This window comes from Hipposideros armiger, unplaced genomic scaffold (assembly GCF_001890085.2).
Source record: "Hipposideros armiger isolate ML-2016 unplaced genomic scaffold, ASM189008v1 scaffold_395, whole genome shotgun sequence".
In the NCBI taxonomy this organism is placed as follows: Eukaryota; Metazoa; Chordata; class Mammalia; order Chiroptera; family Hipposideridae; genus Hipposideros; species Hipposideros armiger.
In genome coordinates this window covers 1319292-1332397 of record NW_017731745.1, presented here as the reverse complement: position 1 = coordinate 1332397, position 13106 = coordinate 1319292, and the positions used below count along the sequence as shown (strand labels likewise).

Genomic DNA, 13106 nt, shown 5'->3' with positions numbered 1-13106 from the left:
ACGGCTGCTCAGCTCGGGCTGACTCGAACCGCTGTTGCTCAGAGCTCAAACTCTTGAGCGAGCTCTTAACCAACTGAGCCACTCGGCCGGCCCTTTCATACTACCTTTTTAGGGCCTATCTATTTTCTAAAGTAAAATGTTTGTTTGGTGTGTTCTTTCTGATTCTTATACCTCTCTTTTTCTTTTGTATAATTTTACTGGGTAAAAATTCCCAGAATGATATTAAATGATAGGCATCTTTGAGTCACACTTTTTTGGGAATCCTCCAATATTTCCCCATTAAATATGCATTAGCTTTTGAGTTGAGATATATATATATATATATATATATAAAATCTTGTTAAAGAATTTTTTATTGACTCCTATTTTCTGAAAAAAATAGCATAAATAAATAGGGAACTTTAGGAGATGTCTTTTCAGCATGTATAGAGATGATCAAATTGTTTTTCTGATTTCACCTATAACTATGATAGTTCCTATTAAAAGGTTTTCTAATATTAAAACATCTCTGCATTTCTAGTCATTTGGTATGGTGCCTTAATTCTTCTTCTAACATGCTGCTGTATTCTAATAATATGTTATCTGGGATTTTTTTTTATTCGTTTCAGGTGTACAGAACAATGCAATAGTTATCCTTTTCACCCCTCACAAAGTAACAACCCCTCTCCCCCCATCCACTGCCCTCTCACCCCCGATATCATATTTATCTATCACAATTCCATTGACTCCATTCCCACACTCTACTCCACATTATCTGGGATTTTTAAAATAACAACTTTATTGACCTATAATTCACATACCATACAATTCACCCACTTAAAGTATGCAATCCAATGACTTTTCGTATATTCACAGAGTTGCGCAGCCACCACAATCAATTTTAGAACATTTTCATCACCCCCACAAGAAACCCCATCCCCATTAGCAGACACTCCCCATTCCCTCCCACCCTTTCTCCTTCACAGTGCTAAACAACCACTAATCTACTTTCCGTCTGTCTGGACATTTCACATAAATGGAATCATAAGATATGTGGTCTTTCATGTCTGGCTTCTTTCACTTAACACAATATTTTGAGGTTTAACATGTATGAGGGTGCCATTAATTTTTATGGCTGAGTAATATTCCATTGGATGGATATACTACATTTCATTTGTCCATTCATCAGTTGGTGGACGTGTGGGTTGTTTCCACTTTTTGGCTCTTATGAAGAATGCAGCTGTGAACATTTGTGTACAAATTTTTGTGACCAGTTTCACATCTCTTGGGTGTATGTGGTCATATGGTAAATCCAATTTATCCTTTTGAGGAATTCCAGACTGTTTTCCAGGGAGGCTGGACCATTTTACATTCTCACTAACAGTGTAGGATGCCATCTGAGCTTTTTGCGTTGATATTCATCAATAAAATTGGTCCATAATTTTATCGTGCAATCTTTATTAGATTTTCATATCACTGGTATACTGGCTTCTTAAAAGAATTTGGAGGCTTTTCTTATCTTTGGAACCACCTAATATGGGTCACCCTAAGTAGCTACTATAATACGATATTTGGACAGTTTTTACCCCGTTATTTTGGAAGTTATAATTTGAAATTGGCAAGAAATAGCAAAGTTCCTATATTAAAATGCACTGTGCTTACAAGTTTATACATTAGAAATATACAGGAAAAAGAAGAAAAGCAAATGAAAACACCAAAAAGCAATAATGAATTTTGTGATTTCACAGGAAATGGCATATAGTTGTAATCTGATATGAAATTAGAACTAATTCTAATTTTTTATTGTCACTTTGTTTTGCTACCATATAAGTTAATCAGCTGTCATAATCATAGAATCAGAGATATTTGAAATGGAAAATATAATTAGTAAAGTAATTACTACCTTTCATTCCAAGATCTCAAAACCCTTTACTAGTTTTCCTTGGTGTCCTGCTACCTGTCCTTTAGAGAAGAATGTTTTTACCTTTCATGTGAGGGCTTTATTCCTCACCTTGGACTCAGATTTTATGGTGTCATTTAATGAAGATGTGAATGGCAGTGAAAAGGGGGAAATTGTATAAATAAGGCAGCAGTTCTGATTAGTTTCTTGTTTAAGTCATAGCCTTCAGTTGTTGAGATTCAAGGAGAAGCACACATCAGAGGCGGAAGAGGCCTGTTAGATAACCCACCAGAGGTTCTCAACCAGAGGTAGACTGTGTGTCCATCTCAGCACCCATTTGTAATGGAGATTTTTATTTGGTTGTCACAATAACTAAAGGTTATTACTAATACTGGAGAGAGCAGAGGTTATAAATATTTATAATGCAGCTGATGGTCCATTATATCAAGAATTGTCCTGTCCCAAATACCAACACTATCCCAGGTTAGAAACACTAATTTCAAAGCAGTCCAAAAAAATGGAGATCTAGAAATATTACTTGAATCTCTTTTATTGAATTGCCTTGTTTTGTTTTGGACTTTTTTTTTCTTCTATATCTGTCTTATATACACTTTTCTCTAAATAAGGGCATGGAATTAATTTTGCTAATGAATAACATTTTTTGCCCAAAGTATTTCACTAAGTTAGCTGCTATTCTAGTCCAACTTGTGTTATTTGATTCAGTGTAACAAAATGTAATTTAGAATCTGCTCTGTGTAGGGGGCACTGCGATGTGTTCTTTAGAGATTATAAAGATGAGTGAGGTGAGGTTTTTGCCTTCAGGACCTCAAGCTATCCAGATGAGAGATAGACGCTTGTCCAGCTACCAGGATATAAGTCAGAGACTCTCTAATTGGGTTAAACATGCTATGTAAGTATAAAGAGACTATCAGCCAGTTCAAGGTAGAGGAATCTGAGAAAGCTTCATGTAGGAGGTGGCTCTTGAGCTGTGATTTAGCAAATGAAAGGTAAGGGAAGAAAAGCAGTTGAAGAGGGCATTCTAGGCATGAAAACGCTGGGGGGGGGGTGAGGGGGGATAATGAAGGCATAGAAGTAGAAAAGATGTGTCCAGGCACATTTAGTTATCTGGTATGATGAATGGGGAGAGGCTAGAGGGGGAAAGACCAGTTGGGAAGTCATTGCATTGGGGTAAAGGGAGAAGTGAGTGGAAAAGAGCATGTAAAGGGACTTCTGAGGTGCCAAGTAAAAGTTCCCTTTCTTCATCTGAATGATAGTTACAAGGATATTTGCCTCACAATAGTTGATTAAGGCATGTATTTGTTTCATGTGGTCTTTCTGTTTTAGTGTTTCATTTTCCAATAAAAATGGGTTTTTGCTTTTAAAGTCACCTCAGTGGTTCCAGAGAAGGGGAAAGAGACAGTCCAGGCCTGATGAGAGTGGGAAATGGTGAGCAAATATGGGGGCCATTCCAGAGAAAGAACTGTATGTGGGAAGGAAAGAAAACAGAGGAGTAGTAAGAGATAGCAGATAGATATCTGAAAACATCAATTTTATCTTCTTTTTTAAAAAAATATATTTTAATGGCTATGTAATTCTAGGTTGACTTTTTTTTCCCCTTTCTGCACTTTAAAGCACTACGCTGTCTTCTGATTTGCATATTTCTCACAAGAAATATGTTGTCATCCTTATCTTTATTTGTATATAATGTGTCTTTTTTTTCCCCCTCTAGGTTCTTCTCAGATTTTCTCTTTATCAATGCTTTTGGACAATTTGATTAGATTATTATGTGCCTTGTAGTTTGTGTCTGTGTGTTTCTTGTGCTTGGAGTTTATTGGAATTTCTTGATCTGTGGATTAATAGTTTTCATTAAATTTGGAAATATTTCCACCATTATTTCTTCAAATATTTTTCTGCCTCCTTCTCTCTTCTGTACTTTGGGGACTCCAATTATACATGTATTAGACCACTTAAATTTGCCCCACACCTCACTCATTGATGCTCTTTTTATTTCTATTCTTTTTTCCTCTCTGTATTTCATTTTGAATACTTTGTATTGCTTTGTCTTCAAGTTTACTAATCTTTCCTTCTATGATATCTAATGTATTTTTGTTGTTAATCCCATCTAATATATTTTTCCTCTCAGACGCTGTAGTTTTCATCTTTAAAAGTTTAATCTGGGATATTAAAAATATCTTTCTTAACTCTATTCAACTTTTTAAATAAAATGAATACCATTATCATAACTATATTAATGCCTTTGTCTGCTAATTCTGATATCTGTGTAAGGTTTAGATGTGTTCAATTGTTTGATTTATCTCCTTATTATGAGTGGTATTATTTCAAATATTTGCATGTCTGGTAATCTTTGATTGTATGCCAGGTGTTTTAAATTTTACCTTATTGGCATCTGAATGTTTTTGTACTCCTGTAAATGTTTTTGAGTTCTGTTCTGGGACACAGTCATTTTGAAATCATTCAATCATTTTTGGTCTTGCTTTTAAGATTTGTTAGGCAGAAGCAGAGGAGCATTTCATCTAGGGCTAATTATTCCCCACTACTGAGACAAGACCCAGCCGAGGACTCTACTCAGTGCCCTGTGTATTATAAGGTTTTCTAGTCTGGCTGTGGGAACAGGTACTATTCCTGACCAGTTCCCTCCAACCCTCTCAGATGGTTCTTTCCGCATCTTTAAGTAGTTTCCTCATATACGTGTACCAATCAGTACTCTGCAGATACTCCAGGGGCACTATCCACAGATCTTCGGAATTCACTTTCCTACCTGGTACTCTGTACTGGGAACTGTAACTGCCTTGGTTTCCTCAGACTCTCAGCTCCATCTCTTTGGTTCAGGGAGACCATCTGGTCCCACCTTAGTTCTCCCTCCCTGTGCTGTGGCCTGGAAACTCTCTCAAGGCAGTCACATGGGGAATGGTAAGCCTCACTTCATTTTTGCCTCCTCTCTCAAGGATGGCTATCTTCATTTTGCTCATTTTACTCATTTTTTAGTGTCTTAAAAACCATTGTCCTATGTATTTTGTGTAGTTTGGGGGGGGGCGGAGGTTTGCTTCAGGCGGTAGGGTAAGTGAGGTCCTTGTTACTCTATCCTTGCGAAATGCAGAAATCCTCAGAAAGCCTTTTACTTGGCCTCGATGTCTGGCTATAATACACATTCTATTCAGAGGACAACTTAATATAGAAACCTCTATTTCTTGAGTGCCTTTTATGTGCCAGACACTATGCTAGGTACATTTACACATTTAGCCCAATCTACGTATTGCTAATATGTTCATATAATATATTTATTGAACAACTGTTATGTGTCAGGGACTGTTCTCGGTAATGAAAATACATCATGGTACAAAACAGATTTTTAAAATCCCTGTCCCTGTGGTGCTGATGTTCTACTGGAGAAAGAGAGAATAAATTAATAATTTAGTTATATAGCACACTGAAGGGTAATAACTGCTATAAAAAATGAAGAGCATGTTAAGGGGTTCAAGAGTACTGGAGTGGAAATGAACGACTGCAGTTTTAAGTAGAATAATCAGGGTAGGTGTCCCTGAAAAGGTACAACATTTGAGCAAAGACTTGAAGGAGGTGAGGGAATGAGTCTTGGGGAATAGCTGGAAGGAGAGCATTCACACAGAGGAAGCAGCCAGTTTAAAGACCCTAAGGCAGAAGCATGCATGCCTGATGTACTCAAGAAATCATAAGAAGACCATGTTGCTAGAGCAAAAAGCACCAGGGAGAGTAATAGGAGATGAGGTCAGCATGGTAACTGGATTGAACAGGGTGTTACAGGTCATTGTAAGGACTGGGTTTTACTCTGAGTGAAGAAAGGAGCCATTACAAGGGAGTAAGTAGAGAAGTCTCATGATGCGATGTATGTCTTAAAAGGGTTATTCTGGCTGCTCTCTTGAGTAGAGATTGTAGGGTGATGGGTGGAAGTAGGGAGACCGTTTAGGTGACTATGAAATAATTTAGATGAGAGGTGATGGTAGTTTTTTCCGGGGAGGGAGCAGTGGAGATAGAGAAAAGTTGGATTTTTGATATATTTCAAGGGTAGGACTAACTGCATTTCCTGGCAATGTGGGCCAAGATTTTTGGCCTGAGCAACTGGAAAGATGGAATTAATTGACAAGATGAAAAAGACTGTGAATGAAATGAATTTGGGGAAGAATTCAATATTAGACACATTAGGTTTGAGATGTCTGTTAGACATCCAAGTGGAAATATTAAAATAGGAAGTTGGATATATGAATCTGGAGTTCATAGGAGAGTTCCAAGCAGATAGATTAAGTAAGATGAGGACTAAGAACTGACCTAAATTGAGAAATGTGGAGATTTTGGTGAGTTTAAGACCTGATCCCCTTTTGGAGACTAAGTATCAGGGTAAGTGAATTTTAAAATGTGCCTAAAACCTGAGAACTACTAAACGAAAATTGGCTTTTCTTCCATCTTGCCAAATTGATTATTTCATAAATAAGAAATGCAACTGACATGCCAGGCAATGTGGATATACACTAAGTTCCTCACCATTTATTTTTATAAATTTTATTCTAGTCAGATGGGGAATACATTGATTTTAATATATACCTCATTGATGTTAAGAGTCCAGACTCATTCTAATGATTATGGTAAAGATACTTTTCTCTAGTTCACCTCCAAAAACCTATAAAAACTAGCAAAACTTTAACTATGTATTTAAATAGAGAATTCTTTCTAGTCTAGATTTGAAGACTAAATAAAATATAGAACAGAGTTACATTCCGAGTTTTTTTATTATACCTTTTTAAATAATTTGTATATACCTTTTAAATAATTTCAAGTGGCACACACACAAAAAAAATAATGTTAATAGCTCAAAATCAAAAGTAAAAAAAAAACAACCCAAGTATAATTTTAAAAATCTTTTTCTTTTCAAGCGTTTTACGATGGGATAATGAGACAGATGTCTCTCAACTGGAAGGACATTTTGACATAGTTATGTGTGCTGACTGGTAAGTACATAAAAATCATAAAACTGTTAGAAAAAATAGCTTTGCTGGAGTAATTGGGCTGTGCTGCTTTGCTGACGGCTAAGCAAAGTCAACAAATGAAGCACAAAGCCACCTTAACCTCAACAAATTAATATTCATCTCCATGTGACAGTTAGAAGGTAGTCTTCTATCACACAGTAACTTCTACCACATTATTTCCCAAAGATTGATTTTGAGAAGCATTTCCATTTTCTGGAATTGCCTCTGTTTCATGCTTGACGTATCAGTAAATGGACGACTTAGGCAAATTGCAAATAATTATGGCTCAGAGAGGAATAGTCTGGAGAAAAAGGAGTTTATCAACACAAACAGCTCAATTAGCTTACTTCTTAGGAGAGATCTGACTATTGATATAAGGGAATATATGTATGTGTGCACACATATATATGCTCCAGCAAATAAACATATCTGTGGAATATCTTTAGGGAAATAGCTTCTCTCAAAATGTATGTTTGCTAATATTTCCCGTGTATTCAATTATGATATTTAATTATGCATACCCTAAAAATTATAAAATTACATTTTATTGTTATGCAAATAATAATATTAAAATCTCTGTAATATTTTTACAAATAATTCACATATTTGGTCTTCTCTTTTAGCCCAATCTACTTATTGCTAATGAAAGCCTGACCCTAAGTTACAAGATAAATATTGGGTTGTCGGAAAAGTCGTGACGCATTTTTGCAACGAAAAACAGAAAATGTTTATGTATCAAGCCTCAATAATGATTTCAACTAATCTTATATATTTTCTTCATGCCTGTTGAATAATTATTTCAGCATATGGGAAACATTGACAATTCACAAGTATTTTCCCTGTAAGCTCTTATTTGTATTTTTATCATGATGTTTTTTAATGATACTTTAGATTTGAAAACACAAGTTCAAGTTCTGAAGAACTTCTATTATGTTGATAAACCCAATCGAAAGATCAAGAACAGGGAGAAGACTTCCTATCAGGGAGTTGAATGAATGGAATGAAATTTTCAGGAACTCTTTATTAGTAGTATTATTATTAATTATTATTATTAAATACGCTTTTCAATGGGTAACTTTTCTACCTAAATCAATGAAATTAGACTTGCTTTCTTTTTTTCTTCTGAAAAACACTTCAAATATTTTGTCTTATTTTTAGCTGAGGTTTTCTAGTTTTCCATGGCCCTTTTAGTCTCTTGGAACCCAATTTCAGAAAACCTATTCCCAGAAAGGGAGAAACAGATTCCTGATTAATCGTTGATATTGTCTCTCAATGTTACACCCCTCATCTAATCAAAAATAAGGAACTAAAACCTCAGCATATGATGTAAGCAAGTAATTTAAGTAAATGCCTTTCCACCCCAAATATGAAAAGGGTCCTCCAAGTTTCACTGCACAGATGAAGATAATGCTGCTGGGATTAGATCAGATTAAGCATGAAGGTCAGATCAGGGAGCAGCGGAACGAGGGAAGGAGGGCAGCAGCTCCTTGGAGGTTTACACGAGGGTCGCACATGGACGGGCTCTGATTATGTGCGGAAAGTCAGGTCGGGCTAAGAGAGTTAAGAATTAAATTTGTCCTTTGCACAGATATCAAAACAGTCTGGCTGTGTCATACCTTGTGTAATGGACCCTCACACCATGTCATCCTATTTGTACCAGAGAGACAAGCAGAGGAAGTAAGATTTAAGCTCTTCTCTGATTAATGTTCTCAGGTTAAAAATAGCCACACAACATGTTTGAAAAATAGTCCTTTTTCCCTAGCCAACAACAAGGTCACGTACAACTGATATACATAATGCATATTCAGTTAAGGCTTTCATTACAAATACGTAACATATAATACAATGTGTATACACACCACACACACACATATCCAGTGGCTATGTGAGAATTTATGAATTCAAATGAACTAAATATACCAAGTTTCATTTTATAAATGGCTTTTCTATGCATGAATTAAGGTGGTTGGTTTTTTTTTTCCTAGTCTTCTAAGTGCCAGAATGTCAGCCTGTTTATAATTTGCCATTTGTAAATGTGAAACATTAAGCTACTCTCACTGCAGTGCTGATATTATTTCCAAAAGAAATGCTTTGGTAATGGTGTCTCTTCATATTCACAGGGACGGGTAAGCTGCTTAGAAACTTAGAAAGTACAGTGAGGTTTATAATCTGCATGTTGTGCATATAGCAGGGAAGCCCAGGGTTCCATGAGTTCTTTATGTCCTGTTGGTTTGATGTTTCCCTATCAGAGTCACTGCCTGGGTGTGGCTTTTAGGGGCAGGCAGGCAGGCACACCATGCTGGGTTTTTTGTTTGTTTGTTTGTTTGTTTGTTTGTTTGTTTGTTTGTTTAGAATGTCACAGAGGAGGAAGAGAAAGCTCCCTTTAGACACTACCTCCAAGATGAAACCTGAAATACTCTGTGCCAAAAATAGGTGCCACACATAAATAGATCAGGTTAAGTCTCACACCATCCTTTAGTCATTGTCAGTCAATGAGATCTGGATGAGGCCACAGGAATATGAAGCAAGAGTTGCAGTTCAAATATTAGGTACATGGATTAAATTCGTACGGAAGCATTTCCAGCAAGGGTGGCATTGTCTGATTCCCTGAATAGGTAACCAGTGGTGCTGCTTGATCCCATTTACATGAAAACAAGCCCTATTCACAGACCTGTTCCAAACCCACACTGTGGTTCAAGGAAAATGCACATGATTACAACAAGCGGTGATACGTTTGTGTTCTCAAATCATTCATATATTCATATATTTACATTCAAACATTCATAAACCTGTGAGCAATGGGGGGAAATAACTTATTTCCCAGAAGAGACAGTCCCTTGGTTCACATCTAAATTATTAGCTCAGCTAGATTATAAAATAAAAAGGCAAACTGTGAAAGCTAGTCATTACTTCACCATTCAGCATTTTTGACAATGAAATATAGTTTCATGGTTCAACAGTTCCTAAATAACATGTAAAATGTCAACTTGGAAATAAACACAAGGAAAAATTGAGGTACAGCCACACCTGCAAAAGGATGCTGTTGACAAACATCAAAATATTAGAATATTTAACCACAGGTGTAGGAAAAAAATACAAAAACCTTCCTATTAAGTTTCTTGGTTGAGTTGTTTAATGTTGAATTTAATGTAAGAGTTCCTTTCTGCTGGGATGTAGACCAGCCCAGTCCTTGCAGAGTTTAGACTAGTGAGTGATTGCTAATTTTAAGCCTGCTTTTCCAGACTCCTGTTCAATCAGTTATCTAAGAGTCTGGAAGTAAGGTTGTTGGTTTTTGTTTTTTTGTGTTTTTTCTTTTTTAATCAAATGAACGCTTTCATTCCGTGTTTGATGGCTTTCCAGTTTATTGTAGCAATGCGAAAATGAAAATGATTCTGTACATTTGAATTCTCTAAAGGCTTGGAAAGCAAATCTGAAATGCCACCCATAAGCCTGACGCATGGAGCTAGGTATGTAGGACAGTCAGCACTGTATCTGCATGCCTGCAGCCTGAGACTGGAAAGAAATGGGGCGAGGTACATCACCTCACTTGCTCTCTCAGCATTCCTACTATGTATGGTTGGTTGTTTCTATTTTCATCATTTTTTATTTTACTAGCAATGATGAAAAAGTTTGGGTTTTAAAGTGTTTTTGTGAAAAAAAAAATTTTTCTTCCTCAAAATAGGCTCTAGAATTTCTTTGTTTTCTTCCAGATGCTGTGATCGCGGATAATTATTCTAAATCACAGCTCACAGACCTTTACACCTGAAAAGATCTTTAACCCACCTGTACTCAGCCCTTTCACCTCCTGAGGAAACTCAGGCACAAAGAAGATATACAAAATGCCAAAGATCTTGCTATCTATGGGCAGAGCCAAATGAGATCAGAATATGGCATCCGTGCCAGCTCCCACAACAATCAATTGATAACTACTGATAGAGGCCATTCTTCCGCTGAAAGTTAATCTGAAACAGTGAATTTAACTTAGCCCATTGCACCTTGAAAATTACATAGAGGTCTTCCTTTCTGTGGAAAGTGACAGAGAAATGCCTCCTTGTTCTCTGCACTACTTAATTACCCTATGAGAGGTGTTGTAAATGCTCAGTGCTCTGCATAAAACTCTGATTCTAAGGGAGGTGACGAAAATGGCCCTGCACCTTTTTTCTTTGTCATAAAATCTGTGATTCAGATCAATAGAACAAAGCAAGTGTTGATTCCACAAGTGAAATATACAGGGCGTGTGTGTGTGTGTGTGTGTGTGTGTGTGTGTGTGTGTGTGTTTTAATGGCCAAACTAGACGGACGGTCAATGTCTTTTGATCAGTAACTGAAGGGAGAGTTGAAACAGTATCTCCATCCCAATCGCTGACCCACTCAGCCTTTTTTAATAGATCCACTTAAGCTACTTCTGTTCTCTGAGCCCATTAGGACTTATTTAAGGGGTGAATTTTCAGGAGATTATATATCACTCCTACTAAAGCACATTGAAATTGCTCGCATGATGTATCCTATAAAGTGTTATAAATTCTGCATCAGGGCCAAGGAGAAAGGTGAGCTTGCGTGGAATAAAGACCTATTAGAGAACCACAATGATTACTTTTGGGAAATCTGATGTGGAGTGATGGAATAGACAACACTATCTTTCAAATAACCGTTTGGAATGTGTCCTGTGTGTTAAGCTGCATTTTCTAGGAAGCTGTGATGTTAATATGTGTATCACCATCACCAACGTTAAGTAGAAATAGTATTTTATAAGGTTATGTTTTAAACACAGCTTTGAAGATGCTGTTTATTTATTCTAACAATCTTACCAGCTCTTAGGCTGCACAGGTTTAAACTGAGCATGGTTTGTGTTTTTCTTGTTTTTTTAAGATTTTTATTGGGGAATTAGGGGTTGGGAACAGCGCTGGGGAATTGGAGGAAGGGGAACAGACAAGTTGCTGTCCTTTTGTTCTTCAGTCTAGTTGTGGAGGACGTTGCTTCACTGGCCCAAGTTGGCACCATCATTGCGCTCTTCCCGGGCGAGGCAGATCAGTCGCCGGCTTCTGGACGGCCGCTCACTGCGGCTGCTGGCCGCTCATGCTGGCTGCTGGCTACATACGGTAGCCCATGGCAGCCCACTGCAGCAGGGGCTGCAGCCTACATGGTGCAGGCGACTCACGGCAGCCCAGCTCCAGGTTGAGCTGTTGTTCAGCATCTTAGCTGTAGAGGGCAGTGTCACTGGCCCTCACATATGGGATCCGAACCAGGACCCTCTGGCGTTCCAAGCCAGCTCTTAACCAACGCACCACTTGGCTGGCCCCCTGAGCATGGTTTTATGCTTAATCTATTATCCCAACCAGCCAGAGCTCAAATAGGCCTGAGTACATGACAGAGACATTTTCTCACAATGATAGTCTTCTTAAAAAGCAAAACCAGAAAGCTTAATTATTAAAGCTTTAGAATATTATTATCTCCCTAAAAAATAGGTACATAGTCCTGAAGAGAAAAAATGTAAAACACTTAGATACAGTTTGATTTTTTTTTTCTTTTTAAATTTTATTGGGGAACAGCCACGGTCATTGGTTACACATTGCTTTCATGCTACAATGGCATAGTTGATTCTTTTTAAGGAGGGTGCAGCTCACAGGGGCCCATGCAGAGATCAAACCGGCAACTTTGGTGCTATCAGCACCACGCTCTAACCAACAGAGCTAACTGGTCACCCCCTGATTCTTTCTTATCAATCCTTAATGGTTATTAATTGCTGATAAATATGACTTAAAGGCAAATTGTTATAGCATTTGAATTAGACACATTCTGTGCTCTAAGGTTTAAGTATGTTTTTGTATGGAATGATAAAATTTTCCTGTGGGTAATAATCAGGCTATCCTGATTGGTGGATGGAATGAGATAAGTAAGGGTCCCATTCTAGACATGATTCCTAGCTCATCTGAAAAGTGTTCTTTTTTCCGTTGCCTAAAACATCCTTTGGTAGAAGAACCTTCTCTCATGTCATGGTGAAACCCAAGTACTGACTTCTTGGAAACTTCTCATAAATGTCTCTCCCCATTCCTCCTTCTCAAATGAAAGAATTGGCAGAGAACCTAGTCTGGTGAAACTACCTAAATGTTGATTCTTCCTTTATAATACCAGTAAAGGAATGTGTGCAGCCTATTTTAGGACCATTGAAACTAACACCCTACATAAGCACCTCAATTTTAAGGACTGTGT

The 13106-nt window shown here is 37.3% G+C and overlaps 1 protein-coding gene across 1 annotated transcript in view; it reads left to right on the top strand.

The window, feature by feature from the left end:
* The window catches only part of LOC109393869 (calmodulin-lysine N-methyltransferase-like), a gene marked incomplete at its 5' end in the record, with an annotated part of 286769 nt that overhangs the window by 255560 nt on the left and 18103 nt on the right, over positions 1 to 13106 (top strand). Inside the window, one exon of the mRNA XM_019663546.1 lies at positions 6805 to 6879. Coding sequence (XP_019519091.1) covers positions 6805 to 6879 — 75 coding nt within the window. The remainder of the gene's footprint in view (positions 1 to 6804; positions 6880 to 13106) is intronic.